The sequence below is a fragment of the Cynocephalus volans genome, chromosome 6, assembly GCF_027409185.1.
Source record: "Cynocephalus volans isolate mCynVol1 chromosome 6, mCynVol1.pri, whole genome shotgun sequence".
In the NCBI taxonomy this organism is placed as follows: domain Eukaryota; kingdom Metazoa; phylum Chordata; class Mammalia; order Dermoptera; family Cynocephalidae; genus Cynocephalus; species Cynocephalus volans.
Genome location: NC_084465.1, coordinates 94,646,590 through 94,666,785, shown reverse-complemented (window position 1 = coordinate 94,666,785; position 20,196 = coordinate 94,646,590). Strand labels below are relative to the sequence as shown.

General features: G+C 39.6%; 1 protein-coding gene across 2 annotated transcripts; it reads left to right on the top strand.

Annotated features, from left to right (window-relative positions):
• The first annotated feature begins 3,134 nt into the window (after window positions 1-3,134).
• On the top strand, window positions 3,135-6,409 carry LSM5 (LSM5 homolog, U6 small nuclear RNA and mRNA degradation associated). 2 transcript variants are annotated; one of them, XM_063100785.1, is made up of 5 exons: window positions 3,135-3,207; window positions 4,537-4,632; window positions 4,921-4,948; window positions 5,675-5,747; window positions 6,157-6,409. In XM_063100785.1, exons 1-5 carry the CDS (start codon window positions 3,162-3,164, stop codon window positions 6,187-6,189), a joined length of 276 nt encoding a protein of 91 aa, XP_062956855.1. In that variant the 5' UTR covers window positions 3,135-3,161; the 3' UTR covers window positions 6,190-6,409. The 2 variants fall into 2 exon arrangements, with proteins under 2 accessions (XP_062956855.1, XP_062956856.1); XM_063100786.1 differs by lacking the exon at window positions 3,135-3,207 and adding an exon at window positions 3,326-3,465.
• Window positions 6,410-20,196: the final 13,787 nt, after the last annotated feature.

Sequence of the window (20,196 nt, the reverse complement as noted above, 5' to 3'; positions counted from 1 at the left end):
TTTGGACCTCCATGCTGGACAGCCACCAAAATAAATTAATAATAAATAAATAAATGCATAATGCTATTAATGAAGAAGATATGTTACTGGGGAAATTGGGAGATAGAGTAAGCAAAGGAATTTACAGGATTTTTTCCATCTCTAAGTATGTAGACTGATCCATTTAACAGTTTAGAATAGCAACTATTTCATATTAGTTTTTAAATGATTTGTATTAATGTATAATAATCTGTTGGGAAAAGAATAGAAATTTCCTCTTTGTTTCAAAAAGTGTTAGAAGGATTTGTATCCCCTTACTGGCCATCTACCAAAAATAAATAAATAAATAAAATCTAAAAGGTGTTAGAGACAATCAAGATTGGAAACATCAATTTAAGATAACTGAATACTTTCTGAACATTATTTTGAAAGGAAACATTTGGTTTCGTTTATATGATAACATTTTACTCCAGGGGAAACGTTAGAAATGCCTTTCTGAACACATAATATGTTGAAGAGCCTCTTCTTGTTATATGTATTTTGTGGTGAATTATAAATTCTATTTTACATCTGTTCTGTAAAGAAGAGCTAGAGGAAGAAAAATCCTTGAGATATAGAGCTATGACATATTTTCAAGTTCATTAAAAGTGAACTCTGTCTTAAATTGGCCTGTTTCTTTTTGTATCTTGACTCAGGAAAGAACGCAATAAAAGAAAACCATTCCATCCAATCCCCATTAACCCTACCATGTAAATGAACTAGATAGCTCCTTTTTCAGAGTGTAAAAAGATTTTCTTTATTCTTTATCAGTGGCATTAAAAATTGCTAATATTCATTCTATTGTAATGGAAAACATAAAGCACTGATTTTCTTAAAGCATATTTTTCTGATTTCTTAAACTCTCTGAAGTAATGACTGCCTTGTATTTCGTTCATACTCTCACTATGGCATGACAAAAATAAAACAGGAATAGGGATAGAAAAGAAAAACCAGGGAAAGAAAAGGCCTTCACAAACAAATTTGGCATTACTTTGTATTTAATACCTTATGAAGATTAAGGAGAATGTTGATGGTTATGAATCTAATAGTGAGAATCAATTTAAAGACCATTCATTAGACTCTACAGTATGTCTGGAAATGTGGTAGGCACAGTGCATCAAACAAAATAAATTGCTGTGGTTTATGTCTGGTTATAATAAGATAAATGTGAGATCAGCTAGCAATGCTAGCTTTATGTAGCTCCTACTATAAACCAGCCATCATGTCAGTTTATTAGGAAACAAAGATAAATAAGTAATAATAGCTCACATTTAATAGGTCTTACTATGTGCCAAGTCCTGTGTTAAGCACTTTTCATGAATCATCTCATTCAATCTTCACAGCAATCTTATTTTATGAGTAGCTACTCTTATCCCCATTTTTTCCAATAGGTAAATTGAGACTTAGAAAGCTTCAATCACTTGCCCAAGGCCAAGTAATTAGAAGGAATTGTGGTGGAGCTAGAATTTGAACCAAAGTGATTTAACTTCAGAACCAATGGACTTAATTACTATACTACTTCTCGAAATTCTTGGCCTTGTCTTTTGGGGAAAGGTAGCCCTGTCGATAGATAATTATTAGAAAATACACTGAAAATATTCTTAGAACTTTAACATTGCTGCCAGACAATGAGAGAGTCCAATAACTCTGCAAGAGTCAGAGAAAGTGGTCATATTTGAGCAGGGTCTTGAAGGATGAGTAGGATTTTGCCAGGACTTGGGGGTTATTAATGGAAAGCATTTGGGAAGGGAAATTAGAGAATCTTACATACTTCGAGGAAGTACGTAAGATTTAGATCAAAGTGCAGCAAGAGAGGTTTGGAGACGCGTACAGTTGCACATGATGTTCCCTTTACTCAGAATGCTGCTCTTGCCCCTTTCTACCTACCCAGCTCTTATTCTTCCTCCAAGATTAGACTCCTGTCAATTCCTCTGTGAAGCTTCCCAAGCTTTCTGTGTAGCCAATGGGCAAGTTACTTAACTTTTCTGAGTACTAGGAATTTCATCATGATACCTGCTTACAGGTGTATTTGTAAGTGTCCCGGCACATAGTAAGTTCTCAATATTTATGGATTGCAAAACAAACCAGGATTGTTTTGATATTTAGAAGGGGGTTGAATTCTCTAAGATCCCTGAAGCTAAAAGAGGTCTTTATACGTTAAATTTCGAGGTGCTTCGTGCTTAATGTTTGTTACTTGTCTTTCTCCCTCATTCATCTTTAAGCTCCGACAAGAGTTCTGTTCTGTACACTGTTTTATACTCAGCAAACTGCTGGCTAAATAGAATACTAAGACCTATTTTTTCAGTAAATGAATGATGGGTGCTGAACAACCATTTGTTGTATGAATGATGTTCTTTGTGGCCTCTCATGTTTAGACTATTTAGCCTTAAATTCCTAGGATGCAAATATAAAATAGAATAAGGCAAAGAATTTGTTTGCTTTCCATTCTTTTAAAAACAAATGCAAAAGCGTTATGATTTTTCCAAGTCTGATTACATTAACATATAATTTAGAGCAGTATCTGGTGGCTGCCTATTAGACGATAATTGTTTGTTGAAGAAATAATGAATAAAAAAGCCTATAATAAATTAGACTCCTAGATATAAAAAGATAAGAACGATGAGTTAAAGTTTTAAAAAATTAAAAGAAAAATATTTTAAGTCTCCACTATAGAAAAATGTTTTTAAAATGCTGGTTGTGGGTTTTCAATCCACTGGACTTTTTTTTTACGAAAATTGCAACACAGTGAAATTGGTGGCGGGAAATACGAATTGATTTATTCTTGTCTGAAAAAAGATCCTAGCTTGAGATGAGATGCAACTTTTTAGGGGAAAATAAGATGACTCAAAAGTTTTCTGCATTTTGCAACGTCTAGGCAAGATCTCTTTAACCTCTCTCCGCAACTTCGAAGGCAGAGTGTGTATCCGTAGAGATGGCAGAATTTTCGGTGGATGGGAACTATTTCACGGGGTCTCACTGCCGCGGATAAGCAGCAAGCGGGCACCACCCCCACATGGATAGCCCGGATCGCACGCTCGGCCTCAGATTGGTCGAGCCTACTCGGGCTGCGGGGAAAAAGCGGAAGCGCGCTCTTTCAAAATCGCCGTCCCGTCGTCGACCGACAGGCCACTTCCGGCGTAGCCATGGCAGCTAACGCCACTACCAACCCGTCGCAGCTGCTGCCGCTAGGTAATCGTGGTCAGGTGGGGAGCAGGGGCAGGGGGGCTGAGGCTGGGGGCTGGGAGCCGAGGAGCTGCGGCCGAGGCAGCGCCTGGTCGAGTGTGGGGAAACGTATGGGACCGAGTGCCTTCCCTCTCCGTGGCTCGTCTCTCGGCTCCAAGTCTCTGTGGCTCTAGGCCGTCCCTGTCCTTTCGCGTGGTAGGCTTCCTCGAGGCAAGGACTTGTGACTCCTCAAACCAAACCGTCATCGGAGAACGTCCATACTCAGTGAGTGCGTCGTCGGCCGCTGCTGTTGTGCGCTCGTATCTACAGTGTCTCGCTTCTCAACCTGGCATTAAAGATTCCCAGATTAGATAGACCCTGCTGTGTATCTGCTTGATTATTGAGAATAGCTCTTCAGTCTGGAATGTGCCTCAAAAGAGGAATCTGGGGCCGACCCCCGTGGCGCACTCGGGAGAGTGCGGCGCTGGGAGCGCAGCGACGCTCCGCCCGCGGGTTCGGATCCTATATAGGAATGGCCGGTGCGCTCACTGGCTGAGCGCGGTGCGGCCGGTCACAAAAAAGACAAAAAAAAAAAAAAAAAAAGAGGAATCTGGAAACTAGCTGTTTGTCATTTATTCAACAAACAGTTATTGAGCATCAATACGCCAGACACCGTGTGGGCTCTATTCAACAGTTAAACCACAGCCATTGCCTTCAAATAGGTCACAAGCCAGTGAAGGAGAGAACACTGGACAAGTAAACATCATGCCGAATAACACCAGGCTGGCAAAAGAGATGTTCAAGCTGTTCTTAGAGGATAGAGCACGGAGGATAGACTTCGTTGGGTGAGGGAGGTAGTGACAGGAAAGAGTCTCCGGTGAAGATAATTATGCCTCTCTCCAATATTTTGTAGCTGGTGAGGAATGGTTGTTAGTAAATGTGGCCGTGATTAAAAGTTTTCATTCCGTCATTCGACAGACTCTTGGAATGTCCAGTATATGTAGACACTGTGCATTGGAAATACAGTGATGAGTAAAAATAACCACGGTTTCTGCCCTCATGGAACTTAGACCCTGGGGGTTTGTGTGTGTGTTCATCCATTAACCAAATAATCTAAAGTAAGTATAAAACCACAATCGTGATAAATTGCTACAAAGAAAAGGTAAGTGGAGATCAAGGAAAACTTTTCTGTAAAAGTAATGATAGAACAGAGATTTGTATTATAAGACCTAAAGCTGTTGAATGAATATTTTTCCTGGTTTATCTTTCATCGTATGTAAGTAATGAGTGCCAGTCCTGGCGCTCAAATATTTGTTGAAATAATGAATGGGTAAAATAATCTTTTTCCCTTCACAGAACTTGTGGACAAATGTATAGGATCAAGAATTCACATTGTGATGAAGAGTGATAAGGAAATTGTTGGTACACTTCTAGGGTTTGATGACTTTGTCAGTATCCTTTTAAAAGGTGGTGGTGGCATAGGTTTTCTTATGTTTTCAATAACGTAAATAAGAAATAGGTAATCAGTATATTTCTGATTATTATAATAAAAAGCAGTTTATTCTCAGGGAACCTGTGATAGCATTTTAAGAGCTATATATACTGGAAGATTAAATTCCTGCCAACAACAAGCATTTTCAACTTGGGCCATTGTGTTAAACGCTATAATTAAAACTGAGCAATGCAGAAGCCAGAATAAATTTATTATGGTACGTTTATTTTCTTAACACCAAATTTCAGATATGGTACTGGAAGATGTTACTGAGTTGTGAGTAGTGTTAAAAATTAAAGGATTGGGTGGAATCTCTCTCTCTTTATTTAAAGGTGGTGTTAATACTACTGAGTCAGTGAAATGATTTACAAGAAAACATTACCTGTTAGAACTACCTTAAAGATAGAAATTTTATCTATTGTTGCTTGTAAAATTGGATCAGAAGGTATTACCTTAATGTAATTGTTACTAAATTTCTGGGAAATTAGTGGAGACAAAGCTTTAAAGTGAAAAAAACCCAAAACATCCAGGAATTTTAGGGCTCAGTCAAATTGAAGAACTGATAATAAAAGCAATTAAATGTATAACATAAAATGTAAATGGCTCACTTACATTAATTGTAAAGATTACAACCAGTATCTCTGTTTTCAAAATTTAATTGACAACAGATTGGTTTAATGGATAGGAATCAATAGTAAGAAAAAGAATGAGGCTGCTAAACATTTCATTTCATATTTGATATCCTTGGCAAGTTTTAGGTTCTTTTTATGAAGAATCAGTCTAGTGGATGTGGATATTAAATCAGTCAGTCAACTTGGTTGCCCTTGATGAAGAATGTACACGACTCAGTGGATAACCTTTGTCTCTGAAAATTATTGATATAATTGCCTGATTTCACATTTATTTGTATACAAGAATAACCTTTTTAGGGTGGGAAAGTATTTCCAAAATGTTGACTTTGATTACCACTGTTTATTCTAACTCTTTTATCTACTCATGTAGTGAAATCACACCAGAAGGAAGAAGGATTACTAAATTAGATCAGATTTTGCTAAATGGAAATAATATAACAATGGTAAGACACATTAAAGCTGTTTTATTGAAATGCTAGCCCATTTTTGTGGGGCAGGTATTATAGAACTAACTTGGAATGCTGTTTGACTAAATGCTTACGCCCGTTGGTGCTTAAGATGGGAAAGAGATTCGTGGTCAAGACTGTAAAGCTGAGCTACTGAAGAGGCATTGGACTTAAACATTAGTTTCTTGGGCTTTTTAATCTTTTATTTTGTCTGGTTATTGTTGAGAGATTAAGTATTAATTAATGATGTTGGGAATTTGTAAACGAAATTGACGATCTGGAGAAAATGGGAATGTGAGGGAGGGGAAAGGGGGAAAGATGGCTTTGTTCAGTGAGGGGAACTTAGTAGGGGTTTTCAGATGATGTGGTGATGGTGTTATTAATAAACTCTTTCCCCCTTTTGCAGCTGGTTCCTGGAGGAGAAGGACCTGAAGTATGAATGGGATTCCTTGACTTATGCTAGATTCTGTTTTGTCTTATAATGGCAACAAAATAGAATTTTTTTTTTTTTTTTTTTTTACCGTTTAATGTTGTAGATCTTGTAAAACTAAGTTTCCCGTTAAAGGGAAATGCTTTGAAGATGTATGCCCATTTTTCTAAGTTAATCATGATTATATTGGAAAAAGAAGAAAAGAGTTTCTTCTTTGAAGATTAAAATAAAGGTGTTTTTGGTTAAGTGTCATTTTATTTATTACACTGCAATAGCCAGTGGGACAAAGTTTGTAGTTACTTTGCTACTTGTTTTCATGTCATTTTAGTGCCTATGTGCGTCCTCATTTACATGACCATTTGATTTTCAAACAAAAATTCTTCCAAACAAAATGACAAACTCTGATTTTGAACAGATACATGTAAAAAACCTGAAATGATTACTTAGAAAATTCAGTTCAAACTGTAATGTTTTGTAATGAAGATTTTTCTACTGAACTCAAGTTTCATTAACTCCTATTAAAAACAAAGAAACAAAATACACAGCTAATATATGAGGATAGTTCAAAAATTTTGTGGAAAAATGGCTGGCTGGTTTAGCTTAGTTGGTGTATTAGTCTGTTTTTGTTGCTTATAACAAAATACCTGAAACTGGGTAATTTATAAAAACAAAATTTGTCGCTTATAGTTTCTGAGGCTGGGAAGTCCAAAGTCCATCTGGTGGTGGTGACAGTGACCCAGGGTTCTCACATTGCAAGATGGTGGAAGCAGAGAGAGCAAGAAAGAGAGAGTGACAGACTCTCCTCTTCTTTTAAAGCCCGCAGGACCATGCCCCTGGCCACCATTTTTAATCCATTCACTACTGCATAGTCCTACAATCCAATCACCTCTTCAAGCCTCCACCTTCCAATTACCATAATAGGATTTTCCACCCTCTTAACAGTCACAGTGGGGGCTAAGTTTCTAATACATAAAACCTGGGGGACACAAGTCAAGCTTCAGGGAGTTTTGGGGGGACATAATTCAATCCACTACAGTTGGTTAGAGCGTAGTTTTATAACACCAAGGTCAAGGGATAGGATCCCCTACTGGCCAGCCACAAAAAAATTTTTTTTAAAAAGGTGGAAAAATTGAATTAAAAGATAATATGAATCCTATGAACTTTTTGAAGACCATATGTACATTGTAAAAATGTGGGTAAGCCAAAAGGAAAATATTGATCACACTTCGTTGTATATCCTCTCATATTTTCTCAGTACATTCTCAGCACATACTTTTACAAAATGCTTTTTCTGAATGTACTGTTTTCAGCCTTAAGTCCTTTTTAAATTTAAATGGTGAATATCTTCACGCGTCAAATATTTCAACAACATTAATGTGTGTATAGTATTTCATTAAATGGATTTACTATAAATTATTGAGCCCATTCTTATTGGCCAAAGTAGTCTGACTAAAGCTTTATACACTTATTTTTCCTAGAATAAATTCATAAATGTGTAAGATCAAAGGGTGCATACTGTCGTGTTGCCAACAAAAAGTTTTTACTGACCTACACTTTCGACAGTAGTTTTTCATCGTACCTGTATGTTCTCAGCAGTAGCTATATTCTACCTTCTCCCCTTTTTGCCAATTGTGACAGGCAAAACCTGGTATGTTTAAGTTTTCTTTATTAATTTTGAACTCTTGTATTTTGTGAGTTACTTATCTGAGACTTTTGCCATTGAGATGTTTTCTTTCTAATTTGTAAGAATTCTTGATAGGTTACTCTTAGTCATGTATTTTGTAAATAATTTCCCCAGTTTCTAGTTTGCCTTTTAGTGGTATTTTTGGACATAAATAATGTATTTTTATGTAGTTATGTGTTGACCTGGTCTCTGTGGTTTGTGTTTTAGGTCCACATGGGTTAGAGAGAAATTCTTTGCTCTGATTATATTTTTCTTTGGGTAGTTTATATTGTTTCATTTAAATCTTGAATCCATCTGGAATTTTATTGTTTCTACATGATAAAAGAATCCTACTTTATTTTTCCGAAGAAACAAAGCACTGATTTGTAGTATTTTGATGTAAATAAAAAAATACTATAAATTGGTAGTATTTAGTAGTAGAAAATACTACTACCATGGCTGATTTTACGCTGCCAAGGTCTTAACTGGCTTGTAAACTTCTCAAAGTTTTAGTAGTTGGTTCTCAAGAGCCAGTATGCTAACTGGTAGCACATGTCCTTAGCTCCAGCATGCTATGAGTTTTATAGGGGCCTGACTTCACTTGGAGAGGCATATATTTACCTAGTCTGTGTCTGCATGGATGAGTCTACTTCTGGGTTTCAGTAATAGGAAGTTCATTTGCCTGCAGATAAATTATCTCCTAATCTAGTCTTTAATAGTAATATGTATGATGGTATGAATCCCATCTGCTTGCACTTTTGTCTTCTCTGCAATTCATTTAGAAGGGGTACTATGTTAAATTTGGGTTTCTCAACCTTGACAATATTGACATTTTTGTCTGGATAATTCTTGGATGTGTGGGCTGTGCTGTGCATTGTAGGATGTTTAGCAGCACCCCTGGCCTCTACTCACTAGATGCTAGTAGAATCCTCTCTTCTCTCCCTCCTCCCCCAGTTGTGACAAAAATGTCTCCAGATATTGCCAAATGTACTCTGAGGGCAAAATAACCACCCCTGGTTGAGAACTAGTCTTCTAAATAATAGGGGTAATATTTATTGGACCCGCCAAAATTCTCTAATATTTGGTTTATGGGCCAGGAACATTGGATCTACATGGGTAAAGACTGGGGGGAGAATACTGTGATTGAGGGTTCCAGCAGGGCAAGATGGGTGGTTTTAATCTCAAAGGGTGTTGTATTAGGTGCTAACCATGTATGCTTTTCAGTCTGGCAGGTTGCTGGTGAGTGGCTCTTTTTATATGGGTTCATTTCTGTAGAGACAGGGCTGCATGTGCTGGGCCCTTAAGCAGAGGTGAAACTTCAGCAAAAGTGAGACAACAGAAAAGGTAGAAGATACACCAACACTGGCGACTGGGCAGGTTTTCCTCAAATGCTGGCTTGAAAACTGGTACAGTATTAGAATCACTTGGAGAGCTACAAAACAACATAGAGGCCCAGGCTTGTTGAAGTAGGGTAGGGCCTTGGGCCTTTGTATTTCTACCAAGTTCCCCAGGTAATTCAGTTTCTTACCAAAGCTAGAGAACCACTACCGTTGAGTGTAGGCTGATGTGGGTGTAGTAGCAACTATCCAAGACCATGTAAATATATGGTTCCTCATGGCATTTTAACCCACCAGTTCTGTATTCAATGTTTCTTACCAGAATTATTTAGTAATTAATTATTGCTTAATAACTAAGTAATATCAGAAAGCAAGGTACTATTCAAAGACTAATGGAGATGAGACAGAGGAAACTACTTGAAGGGGGCCATTTCTAAGTTGCAAAAAGAATAATGACTAATTATTTGAAATATTTTGAATATGTAAAAATTCATGATTCTGTAATTACACTTAAAAAAGTATGGTGCATAGATAGCAAAAGTGGCCATCTTTATCCCTTTCAATATCCGTGTCATTTCATGTGACTTTGCAGCTTCTATTAAGAGGTGGCTTCTATTTACCTACCCCTTAAGTATGGGCTGGCTCTATGATTTGCTTTGAGCAGTAGAATATGGCAGAAGTGATGTATCAGCCTGTACAAGGCTCTTTCCTTTCTTCTCAGAACCTTACTACCACTGTTTAAAGAAACCGGGGCTAGCTTTCTGGTTGATGAGAGGAATGTAGTCCTACCCACCAGTTAGCCATTTGCCAGGTATTTAAGTGAGGCCATTCTAGAGCAGCTAGCCTCTGACTAACCCACGGGCTGATCACAGACACAGGAGTGAGCCCAACCAAGATTGGCCATGCTTGGCCCAAATCAACAAGGATGATCATCTGACCCCAAACCACATGAGCAATTATAAATACTTATAATTCTATGTCACTGAGTTTTTAAGTGATTTGCTATATAATAATAGATAACTGAATTAAAGAGAAAGCCAAAAGGAAAAAAAAAAAAATCCTCCTTTCCCAACATCGGAGGAGCTATCATACCACTTCCTTACTCTTAAAACTGGTAATTAAAGAAGAGCATTTGTCTGCCTTTTCAGTGGGAACTGTATTTCAGAGTAACCAAGCAGCACCTGTTGAGAAGGGAAGACTTTTTTGAAAAATAAAAGAAAGTTAATAAATGTAGAAGGACTAATAGAATTAGAGAATCACTATTTTGCAACTATTAATAAAAAAATTGACTTAGGCATGGCTTATCAGTGGCTGGTAAAACCATCAACGAGGTTGGTGGAGAGCTGGATATTCTCATAAAAGAATATCACCCTCTACTTTACTTATAGTCAGAAAGGGGAACACCACTTTACAACTGAGAGATCTTGCTGTCTCCTTTATAGCACAATGGTCAAATAGCATCACTAATAACGGTTGCACCAGACATGTGCCTGTGACATTGCACCATGTGATGTGATATGTGCACAGCATCACCTGTGAAATACTCTTGCTAAAATGTTTATGCTGATATTCATGAAGGTTGAAGATCTAACCTCCAGTTATGTAGAGGACAGGAATAAGTTTAATTACACTATGATGTAACAGGCAAATCCAGAATGTGCAGTGTACAAGGCAGTTGACCTGGTTTCTTAAATAAATGTCACAGAAAAAAAAGTGGCAGTGGGGACTGTCTTCTACAGAACCAACTGCAATGGGTGGTCTTTGACTGGTGTCTGGTTTGCACAAACCAGCTGAAAAGATTTTGGAGAAAAATTGGGGAAATTTTAATATTTACAATATATTAGATGTTAGGCAGTTATTGATAATGTTAGCTGTGATAATTTTCTGATTATTATGGATAATATTTTTGGATAATGTCATTATTTTTACTTTGCGTACTAAAGTGTTTAGCAGAGAAGGGTCATGATATATGTCATTTATTTTAAGTTAGTTGAGCAATATATAGATAGATAAATAGATGGCAAGGCAAGTATGGTAAAATATTAACATTTGTTGAATCTAGGTAGTAGTTTTAAGGGTGTTGATTACTCTTTAGTTTTATTTAGGTTTGAAAATTTTTATAATAAAAATGTTTTAAAAAATAAACACATCTTCCATCAATAGTACTAGACCAACGTGTGGTAGAGAGGACAAGAAATCCATTTAAAAAGCAGTTAGAAATGCTGAGTCTTAATGAGAGAAGTAGAACAGCAATGGAGGGAAAGGAAAGAAAATGAAACATAGTGGCATAGCCCACTGCTGCAGAAACAGCTGGAGGAGAAATAAAGACTACTCTGGGCCTGAACAACCAGAGCAGGATCCCTAGGGGTTTCTGACAGAGGTTTTGGTCCTCATTAGGCCCCTAAGAGTCTAACCTTCAGAATTTTTAGCAGCAGTTTCTGTTCAGGAATCTGCTGGGTGTAATTCTTCAGTTGAAATGAATGTGGAAAGGGAAGAGATCTTGCTAGGCAGGAGGTTGCCCAGGGTTAAGCCACTTCGTGAGTAATGAAAGCAGCCACTGTGGCACAGGACTAATGTGCCTGCTCCTGAGTGTTGTGACCATGTCAGCAGGCAGAGCCCACCTCAGGCAGCACCAGGATGCCCCAAACTCAAATTCATTTCTGAAGGGACATGGATATTGAGAAGTTTAAAATGTATTGGATGAGAAAGAAAGGCTGTCTCAAATAAGACTGGTGATTCAGTCTGCCGCTGTGCAAATTTCTCATCTCTGCAAGAAGGCACTGTTATTGCATATGCCATTTGCTGAGAAACAGGAGATTGTTTTCACATATGGACTTTCCCCCAGATATGGTCAATATAGTGCCACAATTAGCCTCTTAAGGTATATTAGTCTGTTTTTGCGTTGCTCTAACAGAAAACCCGAAACTGGGTAATTTGTAAAGAAAAGGTTTATTTGGCTCACAATTCTGGGACAGCTGCATCTGGTACGTGCCTCAGGCTGCTTCTACTCATGGTGGAAAACGGCAGGACAGCCAGTGGGTGCAAGGAGTTCACATGGTGAGAGGAAGAGAGAGAGAGAGAGAGAGAGAGATTGAGAGAGAGAGGTGCCAGGGTCCTTTAAACAACCAGCTCTTACGGGAACTAATAGAGGAGAACTCACTCACTACCCCTCCTCCCCCAGGGCATTAATATAATCTACCGATGATCCAAACAGCTCCCAACATTGCCACATTGGGGATCAGATTTTGGCAGCTTTGGGGGGATAACATATCCAAACTATGTCATAAAGTAACCAACTAAATTAAGTAAGCAATCCAGTTGAAATTCTCTGGTCATGGATTCCGGACATTGACAGAGACTGACAGGCATTCTGGCAGGGCATAAACTTCCTGCACTCAGCTACTTCTGAGTCTCAGCTGTGGTCTTTGGCAATGGTCAGTTTTGGATTATAACGACATAATTTTACCTGGGAGAACCTCTGGGGCTGGGGGCTGGGGATTGCCTTGTTTTCTATATATGGTGTGGGGCTGATAATAACCTTGTGTATCCAGTTAACTCTTCGGTCCCATTAAAAAGCGAGGCAGGGCTGGCTGGTTAGCTCAGTTGGTTAGAGTGTGGTGCTGATAACACCAGGGTCCAGGGTTTGATCTCCGTGCTGGCCAGCGACCACCCTTCCATGCCCCAACAACAACAACAAAAAAAAGTGAGGCAAAGCATGAGCAACAAAAGAAATAAGTTGGACTTCATCAAAACTAAAAACTTGATGTGCTTCAAGGAGCACTGTCAAGAAGATCAAAAGATAACCCATACAATGGGAGAAAATATTTGCATATCATATAGGTGATAAAGGACTCATAGCTAGAATATGTAAAGAACTCTTATAATTCAGTAGTAAAAACCGCAATCAAAAATGAGTAAAGGATCTGAATAGAAATTTTTCCAAAGAAGATATACAAATGGCTAATAAGAACATGAAAAGATGCTCAAATCATTAGCCATCAGGGAACTGCAGATCAAAACCACAGTGAGATGCCACTTCACACCCCTAAATGATGGCTGTGATAAAAAACAAAAGGAAAATAACGAGTGTTGGAAAGGATATGAAGAAATTGGAATCCCATTGCTGATGGGAATGTAAAATGATGCATCCAGTGTGGAAAAGAATTTTACAATTCCTCAAAAAATTAAATATAGAGTTACCATATAATCCAGCAATTCCACTCCTCAGTTTATACCCAAGAGAACTACAAATGTGTTCACACAAAAACTTGAACATGAATGTTCACAGCAGCATTATTCATAATGGCCCCAAAGTGGAAACAACCCAAATGTCTGTCAATGGATGGATGAATAAATAAAATGTGGTATATATACATATATATATACATGCTGTGGAGTATTATTCAGCTGTAAGAAGGAATGAAGTACTTATATGTACCACACATAGATGAATCTTGAGAACATTATGCTAAGTGGAAGGAGCCCAACACAAAAGACCACGTATTATTTCATTTATATGAAATTTCCAGAACAGGAAAATGCATAGAAACAGAAAGTATATTAGTGGTTGTCAGAGGCTGGATGGGGAATGAGAAGTGGCTGCTAATGGGTATGGAGTTTCTTTTTGAGGTGATGAAAAAGTCCTGGAATTAGATAGTGGTGATGTTTGCACAACTTTTTGAATATACTAAAAGCCACTGAATTGTACACTTTAAAAGGAAGAATTTTATGGTACATGAATTATATCTCAATTTTTAAAGAAAGCAAGACATATCTGAAGCATATCTAATGTAACTTCCGAAGCCCTAAAAAGCATTACTTTTCATGAGTGACAGCCTAGACTGTGTCTGCTGAAAGGACCCTAACTTGATCAAGCATCAACCCCCTGCCCCCTAGTTAAGACTGAGCAGAATAAGAATTTGGGGAAGATTGTTTTTCACTTTTAAGTTAAGAATGTTGGACTTTTATCTCACAAAGATTAGGGAATTTAGTTTTAGATTTTAATCCTATTGGAGTTTCACATTTTTGGATTTCAATTGGCAAGGAGACTTAATTTTTTAAATTCTCCCTGCATATTTGATAATGGGAAGAGATTGTGTTTAGGTTTGGGCATCTCAACGTTGCTGGTATTTTATTATTGGGTCTTAATGCCAGGTTAGACCATGTGGTTGGGCATACTTAGGGGTGGGAAATGGAGTGAATTTTCAGACTTGGAATTACAGAAGACTTGAAGTTGCCTTAATTAATATATTATTGTAACTCCTTTCAGGAGTTTTTCCAGACTTTTGGGGCAAAATATGAACTGCTTCCAGTGATCCCAAGAAGATAACCAAGGAACAGTAGCTGCGTTTGGGAGTGACTTCATGATAGACTGCATTTTGGTTCTCTATGGCTTTAATGGTTAAACCCAGTGGGTGAAAAAACCAAAAAGATGGGAAATATAAGCGAGGAATGCTTCTTTTCTAATTCCACTGTTTTCTTCTACGTGGAAGAAGATTAATTAGTGTATCACATCTGGCCTCTCTCTGTGCCTTTATTTCCTCTGTCCCAGGAGACATGAAGTGACTTATGTGACTAAATTTGGGGGAGGGAAACTGGGCATGCTTGCCTGAATGCCTTTTCCCTCTTGGGATTGAGTTGCTTGCAGGGAGCTTGTGTTCTGCTCTGCTCTTTGCTGTAAGTTTTGTAGGTGTCTGCCCCTACATGAAGAAGTCTGGAGTGCTCCAGCAATGCCTGTGGTTTGGTGGGTAAATCTGAATAATCCTGGAGTTCTATACAAAGAAGTTAACTGCTGTCCATAAGTACAAGCTACACCATCCACCTAGCTTATGTAGGTAGAAAAATGACCACTGTCTGTTTACTATTTTGCCTTTTTCTCAGTTGGTTCAGAACTCAATCGTGGAAGAAGGATGTTAATTATTGCCTCCCTCAAGACTCCAGTAGCCCCCAAGACTCTGCTGTACTAATACAACACCTCCTCCGTCTTCCTGACTGCCTCTTATCTCACCCCACTGTGTCTGTCTTCCACAGCCATCAGAGCATTTGAATGCTTCATCTAAAATTCAGAATATGGTCATCTCATGTGTTGACTTTCAACCCCCCCAGTAACTTACCCTTTACACAGTGAAAGCCCAAATTCCTTAACATGACACCATGAGGGGCACCTGTTGGCCATGTCAACCACATCTCAGTCCTGCTGCAGCACCACAGACTTTGTAACACTGGCTCTTTCCCTCTGTGGGCCTTTGGCTTTGCTCATGTTGGACCTCTGTGGGAGTAGCCTCGTCTCCAGACTTCTGTTTTGTTCACTTGGTTTACTTTTACTCAAGACTAGGCTTGAGTGTCATTTCCTCCAGGCAGTCCTACAAGATCCCCCGACCCTCAAACCACTATTCAATGCTGATACAGGACAGGTCATGGATGTCTTTCAAAGTGCTTTTCTGTTATACTATCTCGAACAGTTGCTGTCTTCTGGAAGAAAAACAGCCTCAAGTGGTTCATGACATGCAAAGTCCTGGTTACAAGGGAAACATCCTATTACACTGTTGGGCCAGAGACTACAGTCTGAGCTACCACTAACACCTCAAGTGACACAATGGCGTGGTTGATAGACCCTCAGTGCAATGACAAAATTTGGCTTCTGGCTGTTAACTGGGAAGATTAGAAGCAGAAGTTTGGGAGCTCCAGCAGGGTCCTGGTGCTTTATGAGACTCGCTGTTGGAAGACAGCAGGTCCCCTGGCTGACGTCTCTGTTAGAGGTGGAGCTGGTACTTGATCTCAGGTCAGCCTGATGCCAAAATTCCTGCTTTGTTCACTACAGTCACAAGGACTGTGAGGTTAGTAGGCAAGAGGCTGGAATAGAGGATGGCCAGAAAATAGACTTAATCTACTTTGTCCAAGGGTGACCTAACTGAATCTTTGATTATTAGACATTTCATTCTTGAATTTAAGAAAAATCATGCATGACATCAACTGACCACCAGAGGGCACTGTGGAACTAGGTAGCTAGTTGCTAAGGCCAAGGATTTTTAGTTTTCTCCACAAGCTCATTCAAACTCAGGTTTCTGGTCTCCCACTCTGCTGCACTTGTTATTGGATCACACCGCAAGAGCAGGTAGAGGGTTGAATCTATACTACTATTTCACACTTTTTGAAAAAAGTGGAATCTATTTTTCATTCATGTATTTCATTCATGAGGTGTCTTCTCTACTGTAAAATACTGTCTTTCAGAGAAACAAAGAAACAACAAACAAAATAATACATTGAACTTCCACAAGGAGAGAACAGAACTGTGGTTATTAGAGGGGGGAAGGGGTAGGGGGGTTTGGGAGAAATTGGTTAATGGACACAAAGATTAAGTATGTTTTGTAATGATGAATATGCCAACTATCCTAATTTGATCACACATACTGTACACAAATACTGATAGTCAACTCTGAACCCCACAAATATGTACAATCAATTATGTTTCAATTTAAAAAGTAAGAAACTGAACAACAATGTACCATTTGGAAGTAGAGGGTAAAATTATCAGTATAAATCATAAAGGTGATGTGATTGTCTAAAAGCCCAAGATGATCAACTTAAAAATTATTAGAGATTAGACAAGATGGATATATTCAAGATAAACATTCAGAAATCAAATTTTCTTTGGCATCAATTTTAAACAATTAGAAAATTTAATTAAAAAAATTGTCTTTCAGTAAAATGTTGTGGGTAAAAACATGGACTCTAGAATCAGATTTACCTGAACTCTAATTCCAATCAGTTATTTGTTCATTGTGTGATTGGACAGGCTACCTAACCTCTCTGATCCCAATTCCCTCATTTGTAAATTGGGAATACTAACTACATCTCAAGACTGTAAAGATTAACGAAGATAATACTTCTATACATAAAGCATCCAATATAGTTGCAATTACTGTAGAGTAATTGCTCAAAAAATAGTGGTTGTTATTACCATTATTTAAAGAGCCTCTGAATCAACTTGCTTTTATGGTTTTTCAGTCACAGATATTTCTTTTCAGCAGTTGAAGCTACTTGTCAGTTAGACAGCTCACAACATTTGCCCCCAAGAATGGAGCCCCTAGTCTTCTTTAAATCTTCTATCACACAAAGTACAGTGCGTGGGCACAGGGCTCAAATAATATTTGTTGAATTAAGTGGTGGCAATAGAGTGGGAAGCTATGTTTTTTTTAAGATGAGACTTAGAAAGTGGGCTTTATTAATCAGAAAAGAACTGAATTTAGAAAGCAGTTAGCTTTAAGATAATAAGGGGAGTGAAATAAAGATGCAGGGAGATTTCAAAATATGTTAATGGTTATCGCTACTTCATTACAAAGCGGTCTTTTATTGGGCACCTACTGTGTGCCTGCCCTCCAGAAGCTCACTGCCTGGCCAGGGAGATACAGAGCTCCCTAATTGTCATACAGTGTGATGGAATACATTAGCTTTTGAGCATGTGGAGGGCCGGATTCTGCTTGTGGTGGGAGTGGGAAGCAGGGAAGGCATCTGTGCTAATTATTCTTGGTCCACCCCTCACCTCCTCCTGCCCAAGACACATGTTGCCCACCTCTGCCCTGCTCTGTGTCCTGGATGCTTAATCCTGCCTACGGTGTTGCCTATGCTCTATTGCCCTCTGGCATCTGGTTGGGTTCCTCCAGAGAGGAGTAACAGCCTCAGGTCAGAAGGTGGGAGGAGAGCGGGGCTGGGCATTTCTTTCCTGGCTCCTTCCCCGCTTCAGCATTGTGCCCCTGGAGGCAGCTGTGGCTCCCCATGACTGCAGTGCACACTGGCAGCCCCTCCTCCAGGCCTCCAGCTCTCAAAGGGCTGCTGTAACACTATTTCTTTCCCTGGTCCCATTCAGTCTTGGGGTAGTATTTGCTTCGCACATTTGCTGTTGTCTGGCTGCCTCATTGTCCCTCATTCATTTTTTAATACTCCCCACCTCTGTGAGTAATCTTTTGATTAAATAAAGCCTCTTCATCTGAACCTTGCTGGGACCAAATCAACACAGCATCCTAGAGAAGGCGATTCTTGAGTGTGTGCTAACAGTATAATGCCCACCAAATTGAGAACGTATCCCGAGACCAAAGCATGAAGCAGGCAACTCCATACAGTTTACATGGAGTTTATTATTACTGCTACTATTATTATTATTGATGGGTGGTGATTTTCAGGGATATGGTGGAGTATCAATCCATCCAAGTGCTGGGCGGGTGCTTTCTCTGCGCCCTGGGGTGGGTTGGGGAGGGGAAGAGTTGACGCTTATAAGGGACTTAGGGATAAACGTGGAGCTATGCCAAAGAGAGACGGCTGTGGAAGTGCTAGATTCCCAGGCGACTCACAGCCTCCTGTTGCTTATCTTTGGTGTTGTTGGTGTCACTCTCCTCATCTGACAAGCATAGTGTCTGTTCCTGTCCCTCCCTCAGTTGCTAAGTGACTTGTGCAGGGGAAAAATTGTTACTTTTGAAGCAATAGCTCTGAAGGCCACAAGGATGGAGTGAGTTCTGACCAGCATTCCTACACTTGAGCTGGGCTTGGCGAATGAGCAGGTGTCTGTCCGGCAGAGAGGTGGGACAAAGGAAAGAGGCATGGAGAAGTGTAGGATTTGGCACTGGGGCTGTGATGAGTGAAGCAGGGTGGCTGGAATAAAGGGTACATCTGGAAACGGGGTCTGTCTGAGTAAGGATGAGCCTTGGCAACATCTGGAGGGTAGAGGTAAGGGATTCCGTTCTCTATAGGATCTGTTTGCACCACCTGATTTGCAAGAAAGAGAGGGCATCTTCTGGGCGTTGCAGGTTCAGAACTATTCAGGCTTACCTGGTGGACTTGGAGGAGAGTGCTATTGAAGCCAGGCTGAAGGGAGGAATTTCAGATGTCTTGAGATTTTATCACAGGAGAAGAAAGAGTCACAGGCATGGTGAAGTGGCTTCACAAAGAAGCATGAGGATCAGAAAAAAGTAGAGATTCCTGGAGAGCATGGTGACTGTGCTTGAGCTAGTCTAACTCATCTCCTCTGGGGGTGCAGGTCCTGAGGAGAAGAGGGGTTAACCCTTGCAAAACAATAAGATACAGCACCCCCAGAACAAACAAAGAACAAATAGTAAGAGCTGCCTCCCTAAACCATACATCTTCAGGGCCTGGTATTTTCCCCTGGGCACCTTGATAAGAGTCCTGTGCTGCCATGACTATCTCAGTTGCACACAGGCAGAGTGGAGGGTTAACAGGTTGGAAAGTGGAATGGAAAGGCAATCAGGAAACCCGAGTCTGTCGCCGGGTGGCTGTGTAATCTTGGGCAAATTGATTCTTTTTTTCCAGGGCTTCAACTGTCTTACCTATAAAACAATAGTTGAGTTGAATGTTTTGGTTCCCTTCTAGCACCCAACTCTGTGTCTCTGGTTGTCTGCATTTCAGTGGAAGAGAAAGTCAGCCATGGGCCTGATGTCCAAGTGGGGAGGAGGATGACTGACCACCAGTGACAGGTCACATCCTCAAGGCTCAGGCATGTTCTCTCTTCCTTCCAGCCATTAGCTACCCCATCACTGCCAGCTCCGCTGTGTTTGGAATCTGATGTACATTGGTCACCACGGGGAACTCGGGGCACATTCCCACCTCTGCAGATTGCTCCTGACATCTTGTCCTGTGGGAATCTAGAAGTTTCATATACTATAGCTCATCTTTTAAAGCTGTGATGCTCCCTGTTTTCCTTGCTGCCTCCTTCTTTTCTGTTCTGTTTCATGAGAGCAAGCTTGAAAACCATCAGGGTGGAAACTACATCGAAAAGAATCATGGTGTGGTGTAGACCTATGGCTTTACAGACCGAGTGAGCTCAGGCAAATCATTCATCCTCTTTGGGTCTTGGTTTCCTCATCTTTTAAACCAAGGTGAGAACCCATGCCTTTCCTACTCCACAGTTATTCTGGAGATCCAGGGGTTCATAGATGTGAAATGATTTAACTTGAATAGTTTTACATATTGACACGAGGGCCACTCTGGACCCCTATTTCTCCATCA